General features: G+C 41.9%; 1 protein-coding gene across 15 annotated transcripts in view; it reads right to left on the reverse strand.

Annotated features, from left to right (window-relative positions):
• The window catches only part of ENOX1 (ecto-NOX disulfide-thiol exchanger 1), a 577,422-nt gene that overhangs the window by 127,946 nt on the left and 428,665 nt on the right, over nucleotides 1-20,811 (reverse strand). For all 15 annotated transcript variants that reach the window (XM_053307424.1, XM_053307429.1, XM_053307433.1 and 12 more), the window contains 2 exons: nucleotides 17,393-17,499; nucleotides 7,927-8,047 (listed from right to left, as the gene is read on the reverse strand). In XM_053307424.1, coding sequence (XP_053163399.1) covers nucleotides 7,927-8,047; nucleotides 17,393-17,499 — 228 coding nt within the window. The remainder of the gene's footprint in view (nucleotides 1-7,926; nucleotides 8,048-17,392; nucleotides 17,500-20,811) is intronic.

A 20,811-nucleotide genomic window follows, 5' to 3' on the forward strand; every position in this document is an offset into this window, starting at 1 on the left:
GAGTTTCAACATTTTCTTTTGTAGAGATTATTAGACACCTTTCCACTCAGAAGCAGAAAGGCTGTTCAAGCTGAGACATTTCCTGTTCTTTTTGCAGAGGCCTCCTTTCTTCCCTCCTCACCACTGAATTCCTTTAGCTCTGCCCAACTGTCTGTGTGTCTTAACTTTATGTACGTATCACAACCATTCTGTCCCATTGACTTCCATGGGGGCAGTTCTGGGGTTGGGTTTTTTTTTGCCCCCATAGGGTTTTTTCTTCAGATTTTTATCAGACCAACGTATCTGCAAGTCACCCCAAGTCTGCTGGTACCTCCCAGTTGCCTGCAGACACTCTGGTTCTCTGTCCATAAGTACTGTAACATTTCCAGTGCTTTTAGAGCATATAATATAGAGATAAATACATTGTGGAATGAGGAAACCCATCTTTTCCTGTAGTAAGTTATGTGACCTTAAGGCAAGGTATAAACAGTCATACTAGTTCTATGTCAGTGACTAGGAAGAACAGGTACACAGAACAGGCACTTTAACTTCTAATGAAATCAGTCAAGGGGTAGTAACTGTTAATTGTGCAACATAACAGTAAAACTGTTTTTATTCACTGATGGATAAAGAAAACCAGGAATTATGTCATGCAAGGCATGTAAGCAATGTAAACATATTGCCAAACAGAAACCATAAGAACATATGAACAGCCCTGCTGGATCAGGCCCAAGGCCCATCTAGTCTAGCATCCTGTTTCACACAGTGGCCCACCAGATGCTGCTGGAAGCCACAGGCAGGAGTTGAGGGCATACCCTCTCTCCTGCTGTTACTCCCCTGCAATTGGTACTCAGAGGCAGCCTGCCTAGGCGGCCTACAGCCCTCTGACTAGTAGCCGTTGGTAGACCTCTCCTCCATAAAGTTATCCAAACCCCTCTTAAAGCCATCCAGGTTGTCAGCTGTCACCACAACTCATGGCAGAGAATTCCACAAGTTGATTATGTGTTGTTTGAAAAAGTACTTCCGTTTGTTGGTCCTAGATTTCCCGGCAATCAATTTCATGGGATGACCCCTGATTCTAGTGTTATGTGAGAGGGAGAAGAATTTCTCTCTATCCACTTTCTCCACACCATGCATGATGTGGAGAAACAACCATCATCTTTACAGAAATGATGTCCTCAAAAACTAAATGAATTGCTTGCATGGTACCCCTGAAATGCATAGTGAGTGGACTGATAAAATTGTATAAGAGAGGTACAGTGTCATCTGTGCACTGCATTCTTTGGCATACATCCAGATGTTGTCATTTGAGCAAGCCTGCTAGAGAAGCACAGTCACCCTGTTTGCATCAGCTGTATGACTTCACTTCAATATTAAGCTCAGGTGAAACCAATTCTTAACATTTGTAACTGAAGGGCTGTGCAAAACACTAATTGGCAAGCTCTTGTAACATTGGAGAAGCCATCTACACCCCACTCCACAGCACAGTTGTTTTTTCAGGCTTAAAAAGTAGATTGGTTGGGTTTTTTTTTAAAGATACTGAACAAATGTTTAATTTTGTATTATAAAAATTCCACTGTGCCTGAAAAAAGAGTGGAAATGGATAGATAGTTTGCTTGAAGTATAGACTGGTGGGGCAGCAGAGGGGTGGGGAGGAGAGAGAAATCAGTATTGGATTCAGAGACAAATACATGTGAAGAATGAAAATGGAGGGAAGGCAAATTCAGAAAATTGTCAAAGGCAGAAAAATAGACCACAAACAAATCAACCTCTGTTTGTAGATAATCTATTCACCTCCCTTCATGAATGAGTCTGTCTTAGTAGCTGATCCTTTCTTCCATGTGGCAAGGAGCTGCTCCTCTAGAGTTTACTCTGGATCAGATTCCCCCTGACCTTCTAGAAAAGGGTGGGACACCAAGGAAAGCTATAAAACCCTTTACTTGCTAACTGCAATACCTCATTCAGCCCATTTCCAAGACCTATGAAAGGTAATCTAAGCTTTATGGTAGTGGTGGCAGTAGCAGGACATTCCCTTAAGATGCTGCAGTAATTTATTCCAGAATGTTAATACAACAAATGGGGTGAACTGCTGACTACATTTCTAATATAGAAATTCATTATAGAGATTAGTTGACTTTTGTCGGGACACCAGATTACCTAATCTGGAATCTGGTGGAGTGCGTGGGGAGCATGACAACCCTTCTTTGGGGCTTGAAGAAGACCTGAACTGGGAAAAGGGAACCGGACAACTTTATATTCAGTAAAAAGTGGTAAAAACAACAATTGGGATTGCAGTCATTCATGTGATAACTCACACATGCCTTCACTGACTGATAATTTGATGGGCTGCTATTATCATATGACAATGAAGCTCTGTATTTGATATAAGAGGAGTGTAGTATATAAGATACCTGTATGTATAATAACCTTTCCCCCAAACCCCATAAAATCCTATGGGATTTGGGGGAAAGGTTAAACATTTATATAAAATCACCTGCTTGCCCATTTCTTTTGTGGATTGGGTGGTAGGAGCACCGACCATGCCCTACCACACAACCCACTTTGGTGTTCCACTTTGGAGCTACCCAAAGGGAACAATGGGGTATTTCTAGTTTCTCCATTTTTCTGTATGGCTGGAACAAGTTACACTCACATAGTGAACACACAAGTTTAACATTGCAATTCGCAATGCAGTTGCAACCCTGCCTTGGAAAACACTGTAGAAGCACAAAATAAAAGGGAATTTCCCAACATAAAACACACATTTTGAACACAGTCCAAAAATGGCCAAAAAAAGAATCACTAACCCAGAATTCACTGCCGCCCACAGTACCAGTTGCAGGGGAGTAACAGCAGGAGAGAGGGCATGCCCTTAGCTCCTGCCTGTAGGCTTCCAGTGGCATCTGGTGGGTCACTGTGTGAAACAGGATGCTGGACTAGATGGGCCTTGAGCCTGATCCAGCAGCGCTATTCTTACGCCTGTGCTGTAGTAACATCATTGACACAAGTTGTTCTCTCACATCCAATTCTGATTGTTTACTACCTAGCATTGCAACAGCTGAACATTTCATGACAATCATTGCTACAAGACAGTGTGGTCAATTATAGAATTCAGAACAACAATTTCTACTGTAATCAGCCAGAAAAAATTTGACAGAAAGGCTGTTCAAAGGAGCAGCACTACTCAGGCTTGTGCAGCCCTACCTGGGTAGAGCTGCTCATGTGAAGCAACGGGATCAGGGCTGATACCAGAACTGCCTGATTGGGTAGTCCGGGGTTTCCGCCCAGGCTTTTACTGAGGTAAGAGGGTGCCTGCATGCACGCTGTCTTACCCCAGTTCCTGGCTGTGTGTCTGCTCGGGCTGCAGACAGCCCGGGCAGATAGAGAGCTGGGCTCCTAGAGCACCCAACACACTCACTGCACAGTGCATTGTGGGATTTCTGGAGTCCAGGCAGCATTTCCCCAGCCTTCAGAATGGAAAGCACTAGTCATGTGAGTAACATGAGTTGCACGGCCTGGGACCACACTGGATCATATGAGGGGAAGGTATGTGCTATCCTGCTTTCCCCCCTCCCCGCATTCTCAAAGGTCATGCAAACGACCTGAGTGTATAATTATTCTTCCTCTTTGGAAGAATATTCACTGCAAAGCAGTATGGGACAGCCAATTGTAGGTGTTTACAATGCTATTTTGATATTCATATTTTCAATGCTATTTCCATATTCTTCTTACGCCCGCAAGAACAAAGAACAAAGCATAGGAACAAAGAAGCCAGTGCAAATAGGGAACAACTGCATCAAGAGTAATTATAGCACATGGACAAAAAGAAGCAAAGAAGATACCATAGAAGTTTCCATAGCTACAAAATTGATAGTAATTTCTCAAGGAACAACAGTAGGTGTGAATGCACCCTTAGAACCAAATTGAAGTAGATGAAATTAGTCAACTATTTCATTTATGAAGGTTGATACTAGCCCCTGGCAAGGAATTTCATCACAGAAGGGAACAGAAATAAAGAGAGGAATGCTCAAGAAATTTATTATTAGTATTAAGGCTACTTTCTCCCTCACATTTATTCACATAGTGAGGTAAACCTACAAGGGTGAATTAGAGCAAATTACGATCTATTAGCTTTTTGGATGAATTAAATAGCACTTTCCCTCCATTGTCTTTTGTATCCCTTCTTTTAAAACTCAGGTAGATTATAATGATTAACAATGGTATCAACTATATTCAATGCTTAACTCCACCAAGTCAGACAATTTGAATAAAGAATGTACGCTGACCAGTATGAAGTACACTGATGAATCTGAAGTATATTTGCACAATTTTAATGGCCTGTCATATATAAAACTAAGTATCCTTAACAGGAACTGGGAGAAGTATATGATCCTGGGATGAATCTTGGTCATACAGGTTGGGTATCCCTTATATGGACACCCAAAATTCGGAATGCTCCAACATCTGGACACCACAGTCTTAAAAAAACAAACAAAAAACCCGCCTCAGCTCACCTTTAAAATGTGGTCAAGCAGCCTTCAGGGCCAGGGCCTTCCTCAGGCCCGGCTATCCCGCCGCCACCTGCCCACCCCCACCGTTGCCACGGGCGCCTCCTGCCTCCTCCACTTGCCCACCTCCTCCGCTCGCCCACCTCCTCGCCACCACCGGAGCCTCCTGCCTCCTCCACTTGCCCACCTCCTCCTCACCACCGCCATTTTTTTTAACCGGTGGAACTCTCTCGCGCTCTCGCAAGAGTTCCACTCTCTGTTTAGGGGCGACTCCAAAATCCGGAAAATTCCAAAATCTGGAGCTTATCAAGCAGTCCGGATAAGCGATACTTAACCTGTAGATGTTTTTGGTCACAAGACAATGTTCCGAAACATTTGGAAGAGATGATATTTCAAGACATGCACTATGAGCTAGGAAATACAAACACACACACAATGTATCTGTGCTTGACTTCCGTGCCTAGATGGATCAAATACATTTTAAGCTCAACAAATTGTCTGCTTTATTCCCTCTGATTTTTGCTGCTCAGGAAACCAGGCCATATTCACATGTAACGGCGGACAGGAGCAGCAGGGACCAGTGGTATCCTTACTGTTATGTTTGAACTTGTGCAACTTTGGTCCTCTCTGTTGCAGGAGACTCCAATTTGAACCCTCAGTTTGTAGTGAGTTTCTCTGCTCAAAACTGAGGGTCCATCCTCCAGCACTGGAGGATGCATTCAGCTGGGCTGCAGTAGAGGAAGGAAGCTCCTCCCTCTCTCCCTCTGTGATTGGCTATGTGGACTGTCCTTCGAGCAAGAAGGAAGCCTGCACAGTCAGTTGCCCCTCCTCTCTGCAGTCTCACTGACTGTAGAGAGGATGCTTTCCTGTCATCTGAATGCGGACCAGAGAGTGGGAGGTGAGGGTGGGAGCAGAACCGTGGGTCCACTGGACCTGCGGTTCTATGTGACGTGCGAATGTGTCCTCAGTAGGAATTGGAGTTGACAGCCTTCCAGTAGGTAGCCGACAACCTTAACCAATCAACTACCATGAGATGCCTTGTACAGAACCAGTATGGTATAGTGGCTACTGGCTGGATGAGGAAACTCATGTTCACCTCACTATTCAAGCCCAGGGCAGTGCCTTCTCTCAGTCTCTCAGCCAAATCTCATTCTAGTTGTTCTAAGACTAAATCTCTTCACAGAAAAGATACAATGTAAACAGTAGGAAATAGGTTGAAAAAAACCCCAGTTGCAAGTATAAGCTGCATGCAAATATAGTATTACAAATCAATATCAAAAGAGCATTTCAAACATTTCTATGAGTCCAGTGAATTAGAACTGCTCACTTTTTACTGTCCATTATAATACATATCACAAAAAAGGGAAACTAAAGAAATCCGCTAGATTGCCTTATTTGCTCAGCTTGAAAGAGAACTACTTTTGGGCCAATTCAATCAATATTCCAATTTGCCCTTGCAAACGCATCCATACAGTCCCTGTATGGGCTTTCAATGTATTTGAACCATATGTACAGGGTGGGTTCCCATGAAATGCTTTTCTACAGGATCATGAGTGTGCTGATACGCCAACTGGGTGGGGAGATGTGCACATTCACACTTCTCCTCCATTCACCTGTTCAAGGGCTGGTCAGAGCATCATCCGAACCAGCAAAGAGTCATTTGTTTGTTAATGAACACTGGAACATCCAAATCTGAACACAGCGGAATTTAAAGTTCATTCCTCCACAACCTTGAATTAGTTGTTGCCTAAATAATGTTCTTTGTAAGTTGTTTTTCGTCCTTCAGTAACAGAATACAATTCTTTTATTTCCCTTGTGTATGTGGAAGTATGCACGTATACACAAGCATAATTTCTTACTACATGAGAATTAATAGGATCATGGAACTGCAGGTCAAACATAAGCCAAACCTATCTATGAAGATAATGGTTTTCACTCTGCAGTTTTCAACTGCTTCTTCTGCAGCAGCCTGATGACTGCATTACACCTGCCCACGTTCTTTTTATTTTCTTCTTCAGTAAAGTGGATTCCCTTACCTTTGAACACATCTCAGCTCTGACTGGAAGGACTGAAACAAGTTTCAGGTAAGGATTCGTCTTTTATTGTTGAGAGATTGAAGGCTCAATATGTTAGTGAATCTCTCACAACCCATTAAATGGATAATAGTGCAAGTATACAGGAACCTGAGGAAGGAAAACAACTAAGATACTCCCACTTCAAACAGTTGTTCATAAATCAGCGAGCTGAACCAAGGTCTATTCTCTGGCTGGTATATGCATTAATCATGTGCAGAAAACTAGTCATGTGCACGGACCGGTTCGGAGGCCATTCTAAAGGCCTCCAGACTGGTCCGGACACGGGGTGGTTTTGGTTTGGGTGGGGGGTTCCAACAAAAACAGGAGGGGCTTTACTCACCCCTTCCATCTAAGGCACCGTAATTCTAGTAGTAATTGGGCGGCAGGGTGCCGCCGGCTTCAATCTCCGCTGGGGGCAAGAAGAGGGGCAAGAAGAGGACCTCTTGATAGCTGCAGGGGCGGCCGCCAGCTGAGCGGGACTTAGCTTGAAGGGGCGGCAGGGACTGGGAGCGATCCTGCCGCCCGATTACTATAGGAATGGAGGAGCTTCAGCCGCGCCAGCGGAGACTGAAGCCGGCGGCACCCTGCCGCCCGATTACTACTAGAATTACAGTGCCTTAAATGGAAGGGGTGAGTAAAGCCCCCCCTGTTTTTGTTGAAACCCCCCACCCCAGTGCCGGACCGGTTCCGTGCACACCCCTACAGAAAACCGAGAAAACATTTTCAAAAAGCTGAATCCTTACATGTTTTAGGATGTTTACCATTGTGTGTAAGTAAGCATGGTGTTCAGAACGCCATCAATTGGTATTTTCAGGTGGTCAGATTTTGGCCAACATGACAGAGCTTCCTGCATATTTATGAGGTGTGGGGGCAGTCCCTCATAAAAACACGACATACTGTAATGACAGCGGCTGACATCCTCACTAACAGTGTGGAGGCAGAACATACAAAGCTCCTCAGCAGCATTTTGTAACCCAGTGTCATATGGCACAATACATGTGGCACCCATGCATATGTGTGGGGCACAATTTTCACCAAACCCTATTCAGCACAGAAGTGCTCCATGTGACCAAGAAGTAGGTCTTTGAGTGACCCTCAGATGCCTACTTGTGGATTGCATACAGCACTTCTGGAGGAAGGGAGGATCAGTGAAAACTGCACTTCCCGTGCACGTACTGCAACTCTGGATTATGAAATGCTGTGGAGGCACTTTGCATGCTGCACCTCTGCACTATTAACAGGGATGGAAACTAGTAAAGAGAATATATCACTAAATAGCTGAAGATAACTATCCATAATTTGAACAAATATGCTTGTTATTTCAAGGAACTTCAGGAACAGAAAGGTGTGTTTGCATTCTTTACCTGATTCATCAACTCTCAGTTTTTTACTACTGGGATTGTCAGTACTGTCGTCATCAGACATTTCCATTTCTTCCTCTCGCCGGATCCCCATGAGCTGTTCACTGTGAGCATTCCTGAGTTCCTAAAAATGACAAAAACCAAACCCTCAGTTTTTTAGTCAAATATTGATTTCTGAAAGACAATTCATTGGTTAAAAACAGAAGGAGGAGCAATACATACAAAGCTGTCAGTATCTGAAGAAACATTTTAATGATATACACTGCAATACAAGAACTGATAGATGGTTTTCATGGTTTTGGTTTTATGTTTTCCAGCTGATTTTATTTTATTTCAAGAAAAGAAAATCACCATCATCATTATTAATTATTGTAGATGTGCCTGCCCTGGATGTGTGGGGATGCGTCCTGGCACTCAGCTGATTGGCTGGGTGGTGGAAGCTCGTGCGCAGCAGGGCTCAGGAGGCCATTGAGCTGCTACCGGGGGGAATGGCGGCAGGCCAGCGGTGGCACAGGAGGTGGTGAGGAGGAGGCAGCGGGCCCTGCGCGGCTGCCGGGGTCAGGAGGTGGCTAGGCCACTAGGAAGAGGAGGAAGCAGCGGCAGGAGCGAACAGGCCGGCAAGCCGGCCAGAAACCACAAGCGGGGGGAGAAGCAGGCCGGGCGGGCGTCAGAGATGCCCGGGTAAAGAGTTAGGGAGAAGGGGCTGAAGGGAGGGGGAACAGTCAGGGAGAACTAGGGGCGCAGATGCTATGCACCAGGTCAGCTAGTAAATAATATTATTTTAATAATATGTCATAATATAAACATAAACATATATTAAATATTCAGAAAAATTAAGAGGAAAATCTATTTGAATCGGTGTCTGCCACAAACCAAAAATATTGGGCACAGTTTATCCCACTATGGGGACACGGTGCAGAAGTAATTTGTAGGCTGCAGGCTTGAAATGGAGAGGGACAGTGGACTGTGTTAACCTCCCATTCTGAATGACTGGTAGGTATTCCAAATTAGCCTGAGGAGAGGAGGGAAGGGAGGGAGGGAAGAGAGTTTTAAACTAATCCTCCCCTTGAGGTTTCAGCCGGATGGATTGTGCCCATCATCGTCAATAACCAACTTGACTGCCTATATAATAAGGAGACTGGAACTGTGCATAAGGGCTCTTTAGCCAAATAACATGTGCTCTGATATGTGAAGGAAGGGGAATGTCTTATTTTTATGCCAAAATGATTAATATATTTCAAGCGTATCCTGGCACTCATGAGAACTACATATTTCTTTTTCAAATGACTATTCAGATTATCAGGATATTGCAGGGCAACTAAAAGATTCTGTGTTAGATGCTGGGGTCCAGTTTATCAAATCCATTTATTATATATTTAATTTAAAAAACCATTTAATTCTGTATGATTTGAAACTTGTGTCATTCCAATTAAAGATATTGCCTTACCTATTTTGTATGCCCTCCATACTTAAGGAGGAGGAATCAATCCTCCACACAATACATCTCCCAAGATTCGTCCATATCAATCAGATTACAGTGTGCCACAAGCAGAAAGATGAAGCCCCTAAGCCTCTGTGGAAATTTGTGCATTTATGATATAAATGTAGGGGGCTGAACAGCCAATCCTTAGAGAAATCACTGGAAGGAAAGGCAGCCAGGGAATGCAATCAGCAAATGTGTGGGCTTTAGAAAAGCTCAGATCGCTTTTGTTTTCACAAAAAAAGGACAGAAAGTGTGTAATGGCTGCCTTCCTGAACAGTGGCAAAGGGAAGATTGAGGGAATTCTTTTTTATCCTAATAATACTGTCAGGTGAAACACAAGGATGCAGCCCAGTGATTAGTGTAGAGCTTTTCAGTGTGCAGACAGCTAATTTTTCTATCGACAAAGAGCCCAATTCCCACAGAGGTGGTTTGAAATCTTTAAAACAAGGAAGAGAAGTCACTTCCAAGGAATAAATGTTACTGAAAGAACATACAATTTATTCCTTGCAATTAATGAGAAACTGAAAGTATTCTTCTGGGAGATACACCCGGAGTTCATCAATAAATCTAATCCATTATAATAAGGGTGTGTGCAGCCCTTAATCACTGCAAAAGCACTGAAGTTGATTAATGCATGTTTTACATGAGAATACTGGGAAACTCAAGAATGTTTCTCACATTTTTAAAAAGCTTGCGGTGGGGGAAAGTGCTCTAATGAATCACACCTGTATTTTGTGTGGAGGTAAATAGTGCAAACTAGAATGTGCCTGTCTATCTCAGACAGACTTTGGAAGCACCTCCAGAATAATACACAGACAGGTGCATCATCAAACCACCTAGAGATGTACATATCAGGCAGTATAAAAATAGGATAAATACATAGTTATGATACACATATACTTAGAAATGGGTGTTCCTTACTCGATCTTCAAAGAAGAAGAAGAAGAAGAAGAAGAAGAAGAAGAAGAAGAAGAAGAAGAAGAAGAAGAAGAAGTAGTAGTAGTAGTAGTAGTAAAGGATCTGAAGCACTATTCAACTACTCCCATATGCCCAAGGAGGGTTTAGAAGAGTGGAAATATGAAGCTGCCTTATTGTCTGACTGACAATTGCTCCATCAAGTCCAGTGCTGTCTGCTCTGATTGGCAGCTTCTTCTTATCGTCTAAGCAGAGGGTCTTTCATTTAAATGAAGATGCTTGGAAGTAAACTCCAGACCATCTACACAGAAAGGATGAGTCCTACCACTGAGCTATGAGGATTTATAATCCATGCCATGCCCAGGGATTAATACTATGAAGCTGAATGATAAGGAATGAGACAATTAGTGCTTCTAGCCCAATGTTGGCTTTCCTGTCCCTGCTGAGATAATGAAATCACAGACGTTTAGAGTTGAAAGCAACCCTGAAGGCCTTCTAGTCAAACCCTCTGTTCAACACAGGAATCCACTATATCACCCTGATCTTTAATTAGAGGTGCCAGAGATTGAATCTGGGATCTTTTGCATGCAAGTCATGTTCTCCATCACCAAGGTATGAGCCCTGCTCAAAAAATGTTGGGAGTTTCTCAAACAGCAGCAGCCACTAGGCCACACTGTACATCACTTTTGACACTGAAGGGCTGTTCAAACACAGTGATATGTGATGAGGGTCTGCCATTCAAAGAAAAAGTCAAAAATTCCACTTGGCTCACCTAAATTATATTTTTGGTTCCTGGTCAGTGTCAGAAGCAACCGACAAAATATAATATGACCTCATTTTTTATTGGAATGTGATTAATTCAGGAGCCATGGAAATGAATAATTAGAAACGGTTTCATATAGCAAAACCAAATACTTCCAACAAATGACTCCCAAGTGGTGAATCAGACTAGTCAATGTGTCCCAGCCAGGATCCTCCTGACCTCCTGGGTGGGTTACCAGCTGGCAGCATTGCAAACCGAGGAAATGTATGTCTTTACACTGCTACAGATGGCCATAGCACCGAGCTATGAAACATTTATAGTCAGTGGGGGGAATAGTGAAAGTTAAATGAATAGGATCCTCACAGATACATCTGCAAAGCAGGAATAATAAACTAAAACAAAGCTATCCATTGGATTGACTTTGATGAAGATTTCATTTCACAACTGAAAGGCACTTCCGCTCACTGCGGGAGGTGTCACCAATTCATCCCTTTCGTCAGCCCTAGTGCCCCCTAAAACCTGGAGGGTTGGAGGACTCCCTTGACAGCAGCTTTTCTGAGGAGATGGGGGTCACAGAAGATGGGTGGGGGACTAAAACTCTCCTTACATGTGAACCAAAGGGCTTTCCATTCATGAAGTGGGATCTTGGAACTCAAACCAAGATCATCCTAAGATTTATTTTTACCACTGTTGCTTTTTTGAAAAACAAAGGACAGGAGAGTAATAATTGTTAACTAAGCAAAGATGTTTTGTAGATTTACATTAATGGAAAACCTTTTCGAGTGCATTTTGCTACATTAAAAATTCAAACACTAACAAATTAGTTCCCTCTTGAATATAGACAATGTAGCTAATATATAAAAAAATACGCAATCTACAAAATTTATAAATCTGTAGATTAGAAAAACCATCAGCAACCAAATCTTTTGCCATTTTTGGCCGTTCACATGAACCATTCATGAATAAACCACAAAATGCTGCCCTTACTAATAAATGAGAATAACATAATATTTAAAGGGCCCTCTTATTATGAAGTCATTTGGTATGCACCATAATAGCAGTGATAATAAAGGATTCATTTGGTATTCATGTAGATGTTACATCCAATGCCATCACAGTTCAATTTAGCATTTGGTAATGAGCACTTAAAATGTTACCCCAATGATTTAGATGATAGTACAATTTAGCCCTTTTTCAAACTGTAAACATAAAACACTCATTTTACAAGTATGCTACAAAATAATTAAATAAATGGATCTTACCTTCTAATTTTTTTTGGTTGTTAGGCAAGGAAACATTAAAAGGACTGTGGTGTTAACAAGATGCATGCTGAATAAATAAAGTGCTAAGCAAATTGATGTTTACTTCTTAGATTTTAAAAAGGAAAGCAAAAAAGACAGTTGTACTTACTTTACAAAAAAGGCTCATAACGTTGTATACTGAATTTAAAGTAAAAGCAGGATGACCATTTCAAACAAAGTTTGGTGACTACATTTGCTTACACAAGTCCCAAATGTAATATGCAATGAAGATCTAGTCCCACAAAGAGAAACCAGACATGCAGTCACAAGTTTATTTGGAGCTTACAGTTCAGCTTCTAAAACTAATGAAGAGGCAAGCCGCATTTTAAACTGAGAAGTGGCTTGTTTCTTCAGCACAGTATCCATACGCAGTCCTGTCCTTACTCTATAGTAATGCCAAAGCTTGGTCCTATAAAAGCATGAATGATGTTTCTTTGGTTCCAGTGGCAGACTCCTTGATTTCCATAGAACATGCTTTCAGAAAAATATTTTTAGGGTTAAATCTTAATCTTTTAGTTTGTCACTTCTGAAAGCTATGTAGCTATGGCTGCAATGAAGAGAATCATGTGGACTGGTTCTATAGATGTGCAGAACCGGTCTGGCGGTCCATGGTCCAGCGGTTCAGTCTGGAGGTTCGAGGGTTCAGGATCGAACCGACCGCCCCCCCGCCTGGTTCTGTCCGGACCAGAACCGAACCGCCAGACAGGTCCGTGAATTTCGACTGCAGATTTTTTTAAACAAAAATTTAAAATTAATGTTAAATACCTGTAGCCCCTTCAAGGGGCTTGCTGTAGGCCGCAGGTGGGGTGTCTGCAAGGGTTCCCCTCCCCCCGCCGGCCTCCCTCACCACTGCCGCGGCTTGGCAAATATAGTATTTTTGGCCCTTTCGGGCATCCGTAAAGGCGCATGCGGAAATGCCCTCTGTGAGGCTGGAGGCCATGCTAGGCCTCGCAGAGGGCATTTGCACATGTGCGGCGGTGGCCAAAATGGCCGCCACTCACCTTTACAGAGACCCAAAAGGGCCAAAAATACTATATTTACCCGGCCGCAGTGGTGATGAGGGAGGCTGGTGGGGGGAGGAGGAACCCTCGTGGACCCCCGCCCCCGTTGCCTACAGCAAGCCTCCCAAAGGGGCTACAGGTATTTAACATTAATTTTTTAAAAAAAATTTAAAAAAAAAAATTCGCGGACCCCCATCATACCAGACCGGACCAGACCGGGGGGCGTTTCGATGGGAGTCGGACCGAACTGTCCCAGTTCTGTTCAAGGCTGGTCTGGCCTTGAAATGAACTGGGGCCAGACGGTTCTGTGCACACCCCTAACTGGTTCACATTTGTGTGTGTATCACTTGATACACATGGTGACTGGCATATGAAGATGTGAACAAATTCCATTGTGTTTTGAAAGTTCTAATTGTGGTGTCTCATCTTGTAATGGCCTATTCACACATACCAATCATCACAGGAAGTTTAAGTATCAAGGAATGAACATGCATGTGTAAGCCAGCGCCATCTTTGTATGCCTAGCTGGGATTCTGGCTCCCCCTATCAACAGCAGCACCTGCATTTCAAAAGCAACTGATGATGTGGTATGTAAAATCCAGGTGTCCAGTAGGCACAGGCACCTTCAAAAACTGGTCTGCTGACTAGCGTTATCAATTCTTGAAATTAAAAAAACCTCGAGGATCTGGGAAGGGCCTAGGATGAAGCCAGTGTGTGCCCAGAGTCAAACTATGCATCCAGGGGCAGAGCCCACAGAGAATGCTCTGTTAATCTAAGGTGTGTAGTTGTTGCATCAGCTTACAAATTCCCTACCTCTAGAAATACTATTTACATACAACTTCAAGCCCACAGATGACAACACAATCTAGACTACAACTGTGTCACAATCAGACAACAGTAAATAATCTACTGAGCCAAGCTACATATAGATTATAGTCAAATAATTAAACACACAGGAAACACACAAACACTTTATCCCCACGAGTTAAGAATGTAGGAAACCCAAACACTTTATCTCACTCTTGACCTGGTTCACATAATCAACAAACCATGATTTGTTTAGTTCAGGAACACAGCTTGAAGCCCTCCGTGTTGCAACCTTGCAGAAGATGCTGCCAGTCTGTGAAGACAATACTGAGCTAGATAGACCAATGGTCTGACTCAGTAGATGGCAGCTTCCTATGTTCCTATGTGTCCATGTACTCTCCCTCCTCTCACCTTCTCAGCTCTGGCACAGAGCTGTGATGCATAAATCCTTGTTAGGTCTGTGGCTCATCTAGACTGAGAACTATTTCTAAGTGTGGTTTATAAATCTCAGCTGAACCAGGATGTGAAACCAAGATGAAAATCAAGTTTCATATCCTGGTTTAACTGTGACTTATAAACCAGGTTCAGATGACACATAGAGGTGCTCTTTTTACCTAACCAGGATGTAGGGGGCATATGAGCAGAAAAAGAAAATGGAGTGCAGAGGAGGAAGCAATTGTCTTGACAGGTTTCAGGCCATGTTGCTGACCCAACAAACAAATTTTGGGTCATCTGAACTAGCCCTGAGTGTCTCATCATTCACATACACAGGGCAAGATATAGATAACCCAAACTGAGACTGATCACTCCCTCTCTACACAGAATGGTGACTCTGTTTCCCTCTCCAATATGGCTGCTTCTGCCACTTGTCTCCTGTAGGCTGTCAAATACAAACAATGCTCTTTCATTACTTTAAAAAAAACATTTTATATCCTGCTCTTCCTCCAAGAAGCCCAGAGCGGTGTACTACATACTTAAGTTGCTCCTTACAACAACCCTGTGAAGTAGGTTAGGCTGAGAGAGACGTGACTGGCCTAGAGTCACCCAGCAAGTCTCATGGCTGAATGGGGACTTGAACTCAGGTCTCCCCGGTCCTAGTCCAGCACCCTAACCACTACACCACGCTGGCTCACTTTTGACTATCCCTAGTTCTGTAAGCAGGAAAGTAACTGCTGTGGTTGGTACTGGATGGCTTGCCTTGGAACCTCTCATCCTCCTCCTTCATTGTTTCAACCTTGACAGCCATTGCTCAGATCACTGACCACAAGGGAGTGAGACACCCAGTCAGGTTCCTCTTTGCTGCTCCAGTGCAGAGGTCCAGGTGGATAAGGATCAGACATTGCACCCAGTCTTATTTGGGGGGCAACTGGCCTCACCCTGCTCAGTATGCATGCATGGACAATGCACATGTGCACAAAATAAACAATTTAAAAAATAAATTAATAGGAACAAGAAAATTGGATGGGAGCCATAAAACTGGGATCCTTCTAGCTTGTTCAGCCATTATGATGAGGTTGACTTCCCAGCTGGATTACTTGTCTATTAATTTTATAATAATATATGCTGGCTGTCCTTTGTATTCTCAGGATGGCTAGCAAAAAATAAGCAGCCTTGTTTGAAAATGAAACCTAGGAGCTGCAGATGTAAAAATACAAGCTTCTTCTTTTATCTAGCTACTAGAAAATTGTTTAAATTCCAAAGTTTTGCTAAAACAACAAACAAATTAAAAACGCCATTCCTGTTGGGATGCTTCTAAAAAAAGGCTGGAAACTCTATTGCAGGGCATTAGGTTATAGTTACATCTAAAATAGCTCTTTGAATTGCAGCCAGTAAAAAGGACTTGCTTGCCTTTTGTGGAAAAACATTGTCTAATATTTGGGAAGGAACCTATACTATAACTAGACTGACTGTGTTTCACTAACTGGAAAAGCAAGAAAAAATATGAATTTCTCTTTAGCAGTAAAACCATTTTATTATGGAGGTTAACAATAAAACAAAAGAAAAAAACTAATCTGTTTTCTCAAAACATTTTCCAATCTTAATGAACGGCAGGTATTTCAGCATAAATAAAGGACGGGGGAAACATGAAGTTTCAAATGTTTTTGCTAATTATATCATTCCAATGTTTTACTAAAATAAATATGCTCCTCCAAGGAATTCTGCCTTTTTTGCAGGGAGGGCCACATATGGCTTGTCACATGGTTTTATTTCAGCTTGCATTATTACAAGGCAAATGGGAACCATACAGGTGAAACTCGGAAAATTAGAATATCGTGCAAAAGTCCATTAATTTCAGTAATGCAAATTAAAAGGTGAAACTGATATATGAGACAGACGCATTACATGCAAAGCGAGATAAGTCAAGCCTTAATTTGTTATAATTGTGATGATCATGGCGTATAGCTCATGAAAACCCCAAATCCACAATCTCAGAAAATTAGAATATTACATGGAACCAAGAAGACAAGGATTGAAGAATAGAACAATATTGGACCTCTGAAAAGTATAAGCATGTATATGTATTCAGTACTTGGTTTGGGCCCCTTTTGCAGCAATTACTGCCTCAATGCAGCGTGGCATGGATGCTATCAGCCTGTGGCACTGATGAGGTATTATGGAAGACCAGGATGCTTCATTAGCGGCCTTCAGCAATTCTGCATTGTTTGGTCTCATGTCTCTCATCCTTCTCTTGGCAATGCCCCATAGATTCTCTATGGGGTCAGGTCAGGCGAGTTTGCTGGCCAATCAAGCACAGTACACTGTATACTTTTCAGAGGTCCGATATTGTTCTATTCTTCAATCCTTGTCTTCTTGGTTCCATGTAATATTCTAATTTTCTGAGATTGTGGATTTGGGGTTTTCATGAGCTGTACGCCATGATCATCACAATTATAACAAATTAAGGCTTGACTTATCTCGCTTTGCATGTAATGCGTCTGTCTCATATATCAGTTTCACCTTTTAATTTGCATTACTGAAATTAATGGACTTTTGCACGATATTCTAATTTTCCGAGTTTCACCTGTATATACTCTTACAGAGGTTGCAGAAACAGTTCTAAATTACTTCTAGATTCTAAAAAAAAAAATGTAGCCATTAAATATTGCTGAACAAAACATGACCAACCACAGACACACACACTTTCCCCCCCCGGAGTCCAGCTGTGAGATGATGGAGAAAAGAAAAGATATTCACTAACCTCAGAGTGCTTTCGCCAAATGTCTATGTTCTTGCGCTGAGCTTTCGAGAAATGGTCCCAAGCTTTTTGTCTGGTGGAGGCGTTGAAAACGGCCACAATCTGCTCAACTTTGGTGAACAAGGAAGTCAAACAAGACAAGCAATTTATGTTGTGATCACTAGAGAAAAGCAAAACAAAGACACTAGGAGTCTATGGATGATGTCACTGCTGGAACGACATCATCAATATCCATCCAATCATGTGTCTTTCTGTACTTACATTTTAGAATTGTTGGAGATGTCTCCCTTCAAGTCTGTCTCCATAACTTTAGTCTACACAAGTTTTACATAGATTACTGACAATTTTGCATGCAGTTTTTATAAGTGCATTAATTATTCTATATTTGTTGTTATTCATTTATGTACATAGGTCTCTAATTTAAGGAAGGATCCACAAAAGGCAAAGATGAGCAGCCATGTTATCTAGGGACTATAAGCATCTTAGATATGTTTCCTAAACATAAACTAGACCAAGTGAGATCCTGCTATTCGGTTATCTGTCCATTTAAAGGATATTTTCTCACTTAGACTTCCATGTCGGCCATCATCTGTGTGAAACTGGAATCCAGTTGACCATTCTACAAATTCATAAATAGTCAACCATTTCTTTAATTTTGAGTTTCACAGATCCATTTAAGAGTAAAATCTGTACATTGCAAATACACACAAGAGATCATATTTGCAGATAATGCACTAATGAAATATGAATACACACCCCAAATCTCCATCTTTCAAATCATAATTTATTTTCATATTCTTCTCTTTTATGGCTGATTCACATATTACATTTTTGTCAAAAGGTAAGATCTGTGCCAGCCAAACAAGTACAAATGTACTGTCACCTAAGGCCTGAAATTTGACTTGCTCCCAATGAAATACATACCGTATTTTATGGACTATAAGACTCACTTTTTTCCTCGAAAAATATCCACCAAAATTCAGGAGCGTCTTATATGTTTTAACAGTTTAATATGTTAAAACTCTGAAAAACTGGATTAAAATTAAGGTGCGTCTTATAGTCTGTAGCGTCTTATAGTCCGTAAAATACGGTATATTGTTAATTGAATTCTGGAATGCTGCAATCCACAGATGCATCAGGGGAACAAACTGTTGTTTATATCAACCATTCAACAAAATTGGCCACAATCCACTTAGGAGGCCTAGGAATCAGTCATGAGGATCAACTTGCATCTGGAAAATACAAGTTCTGGATCACTTGCCTGTAAAAAATACTGCACCAATAGACACTATATTTTATATTATTACTGCAATACTGAAATTCTCTCATACATCCAATAGAAGAGCATCATGTACTTAATCACATTTTTTGTGGCTTGACTGGCAGCCAAAGTAAGTTGTCCAAATTTAGGATATTAAATTCAGTAGGAGTCACTCTGGAGCAAATCAAACAAATTTTGTTTTAGCTGGGTTGTGAACTGAGATATTAGAACCTTAAGAACTGTTTCCATACCTATATTTCCCTAAAGTTAACAACCTCTACTACTATTGCCTGACTTGGTACTTAATAGAGATTATCTGTTCACCTGCAAATGTTCAGTGTTTCAAAGTTACATTTCTGATTTCAGAGCTGTTGAATATAGCATAGTCATCTTTGCATCACTGCTATATTCTGCTTTTAATTCAGCTTACAGTGTATCTGCTATGTTTATCTCCCACCGCCCTTTCCATATTGGCACCTTAGCTTTGCCTTACTCTATCCTTGAGATGCATAAGATCAATTTCCCAGAGGCAGTCCTACCAACAACAATCCTACCAACCTGAGCAGCAAACTAGACAAAATATTAAACAATGTACTGCAGTCACAATTTCAGAGGCAAATGGCTGCTGCCAGGAGCTATTTGCAATGGAAAAGGTACACCGTAGCACAAAGTAAAAGCTCCTCTCGACCCACCATGATCCCAATCTTGATCACCAACTCCCACCATGGCTGCCATTTCAAAAGGAGAAAGAAAGAAAGAAAGAAAGAAAGAAAGAAAGAAAACAAACACAGGAGACTACGGTGTTTCATTGTCTTTTCTAGTCTGACCTTATGGCTGGCATTTTCTATGAATGAAAGGATTTACTACTCCCATCTTCTATAAATGATAGGACTGCTTTTGCAAATGTCATCAGCACAGAAGTAATTATCAATATGGCTACAGAGGGCTGGTTCTTTCATGCCATGTTTGCGAACCAGGGCCTTGTGTGATTGCACTATGCATACAGCTCCCATGCTGAGATGCTGATTCATGCAGTGTATCTGTGTTAGACTGTGCATGAGATGGCCATATTCATGAGGTGTTTCTAAGGGGGCCCATATGAAGTGGTGCTCACCTAACCATTAGTGAAACCAAGGACACAGAGGTGTATATCTGGGATCAAGATTGCAGCCAATGGTTTTGGATTGACTATTACTCTGCTGCTCTCTGCTTTTTTCCTCTGGAGAACACTGCTTTCAGATGCCTTTAAGTGGGGGGAATGAAGACCTTTGCACACATACTGATTCAGTAATCCCAAAACCTTTGGTTTAAGATGAGCAGGGGCGTAACTATAATAGGGCAAGGGGAGACAGTTGTCTGGGGGCCCACTGCCTTGGGCCCCCCCAGAGGCAAGTCACATGACTGACTCCCCCAGCCGAACACCCACCTGGGCTTCCTTCAGTTGTATTCATCCTCCAAAATTGATGTGAGTGTTAAGACCTGGAGTTACCAGAACAGCACGTCTTTCTCTAGTAATTTAGGATGATGTTTTATTGTGGTACATAGGTGTTATATATATAATATAAGGATGGAGATATATATATATATATATACACACACACACACACACACACACACACACACACACACACTATTGGGGGGGGCATTTTAAAATCTTGTCTCTGGGCCCACTCCAACCTTGCTACGCCCCTGAAGATGAGAGTTAAGATGCTTTACATTTTGACTGGTGCTCTAAAAAGAATGGAAATTGTAAGTTAAGGTGCTTAACTTGCACACCATATAAGCTGTAAAGACATTGTACAGTCTGGTAAATGATGATGGCTTTAAAAATGAGGCTCCATGCACCCACACTTTGTCTTGATCAGAGATGTATTAGGCAGGAATTCATCAGAGGCATCTCTAGGAGGTTATTAGGGAAACTGCACCTGTTAAATGTCTGCCTGGATGCATCCCTCCTCAGCCCAATGTCCAACTGAAAGACTAAGGAGAAGTGTAGGTGCATGAAGCCTCATTTCTAAAGCCATCATCATATACCAGACTGTACAAATTATTTACACTTTATATGACATGGAAGTTAAGATGGGCACCTTAACTTGCAATTTTCATTCTTTTTAGAGCACCAGTCAAAATATAAAGCACCTTAACTCTCATCTTAAACCAA

This window comes from Hemicordylus capensis, chromosome 3, assembly GCF_027244095.1.
Source record: "Hemicordylus capensis ecotype Gifberg chromosome 3, rHemCap1.1.pri, whole genome shotgun sequence".
NCBI lineage: Eukaryota > Metazoa > Chordata > Lepidosauria > Squamata > Cordylidae > Hemicordylus > Hemicordylus capensis.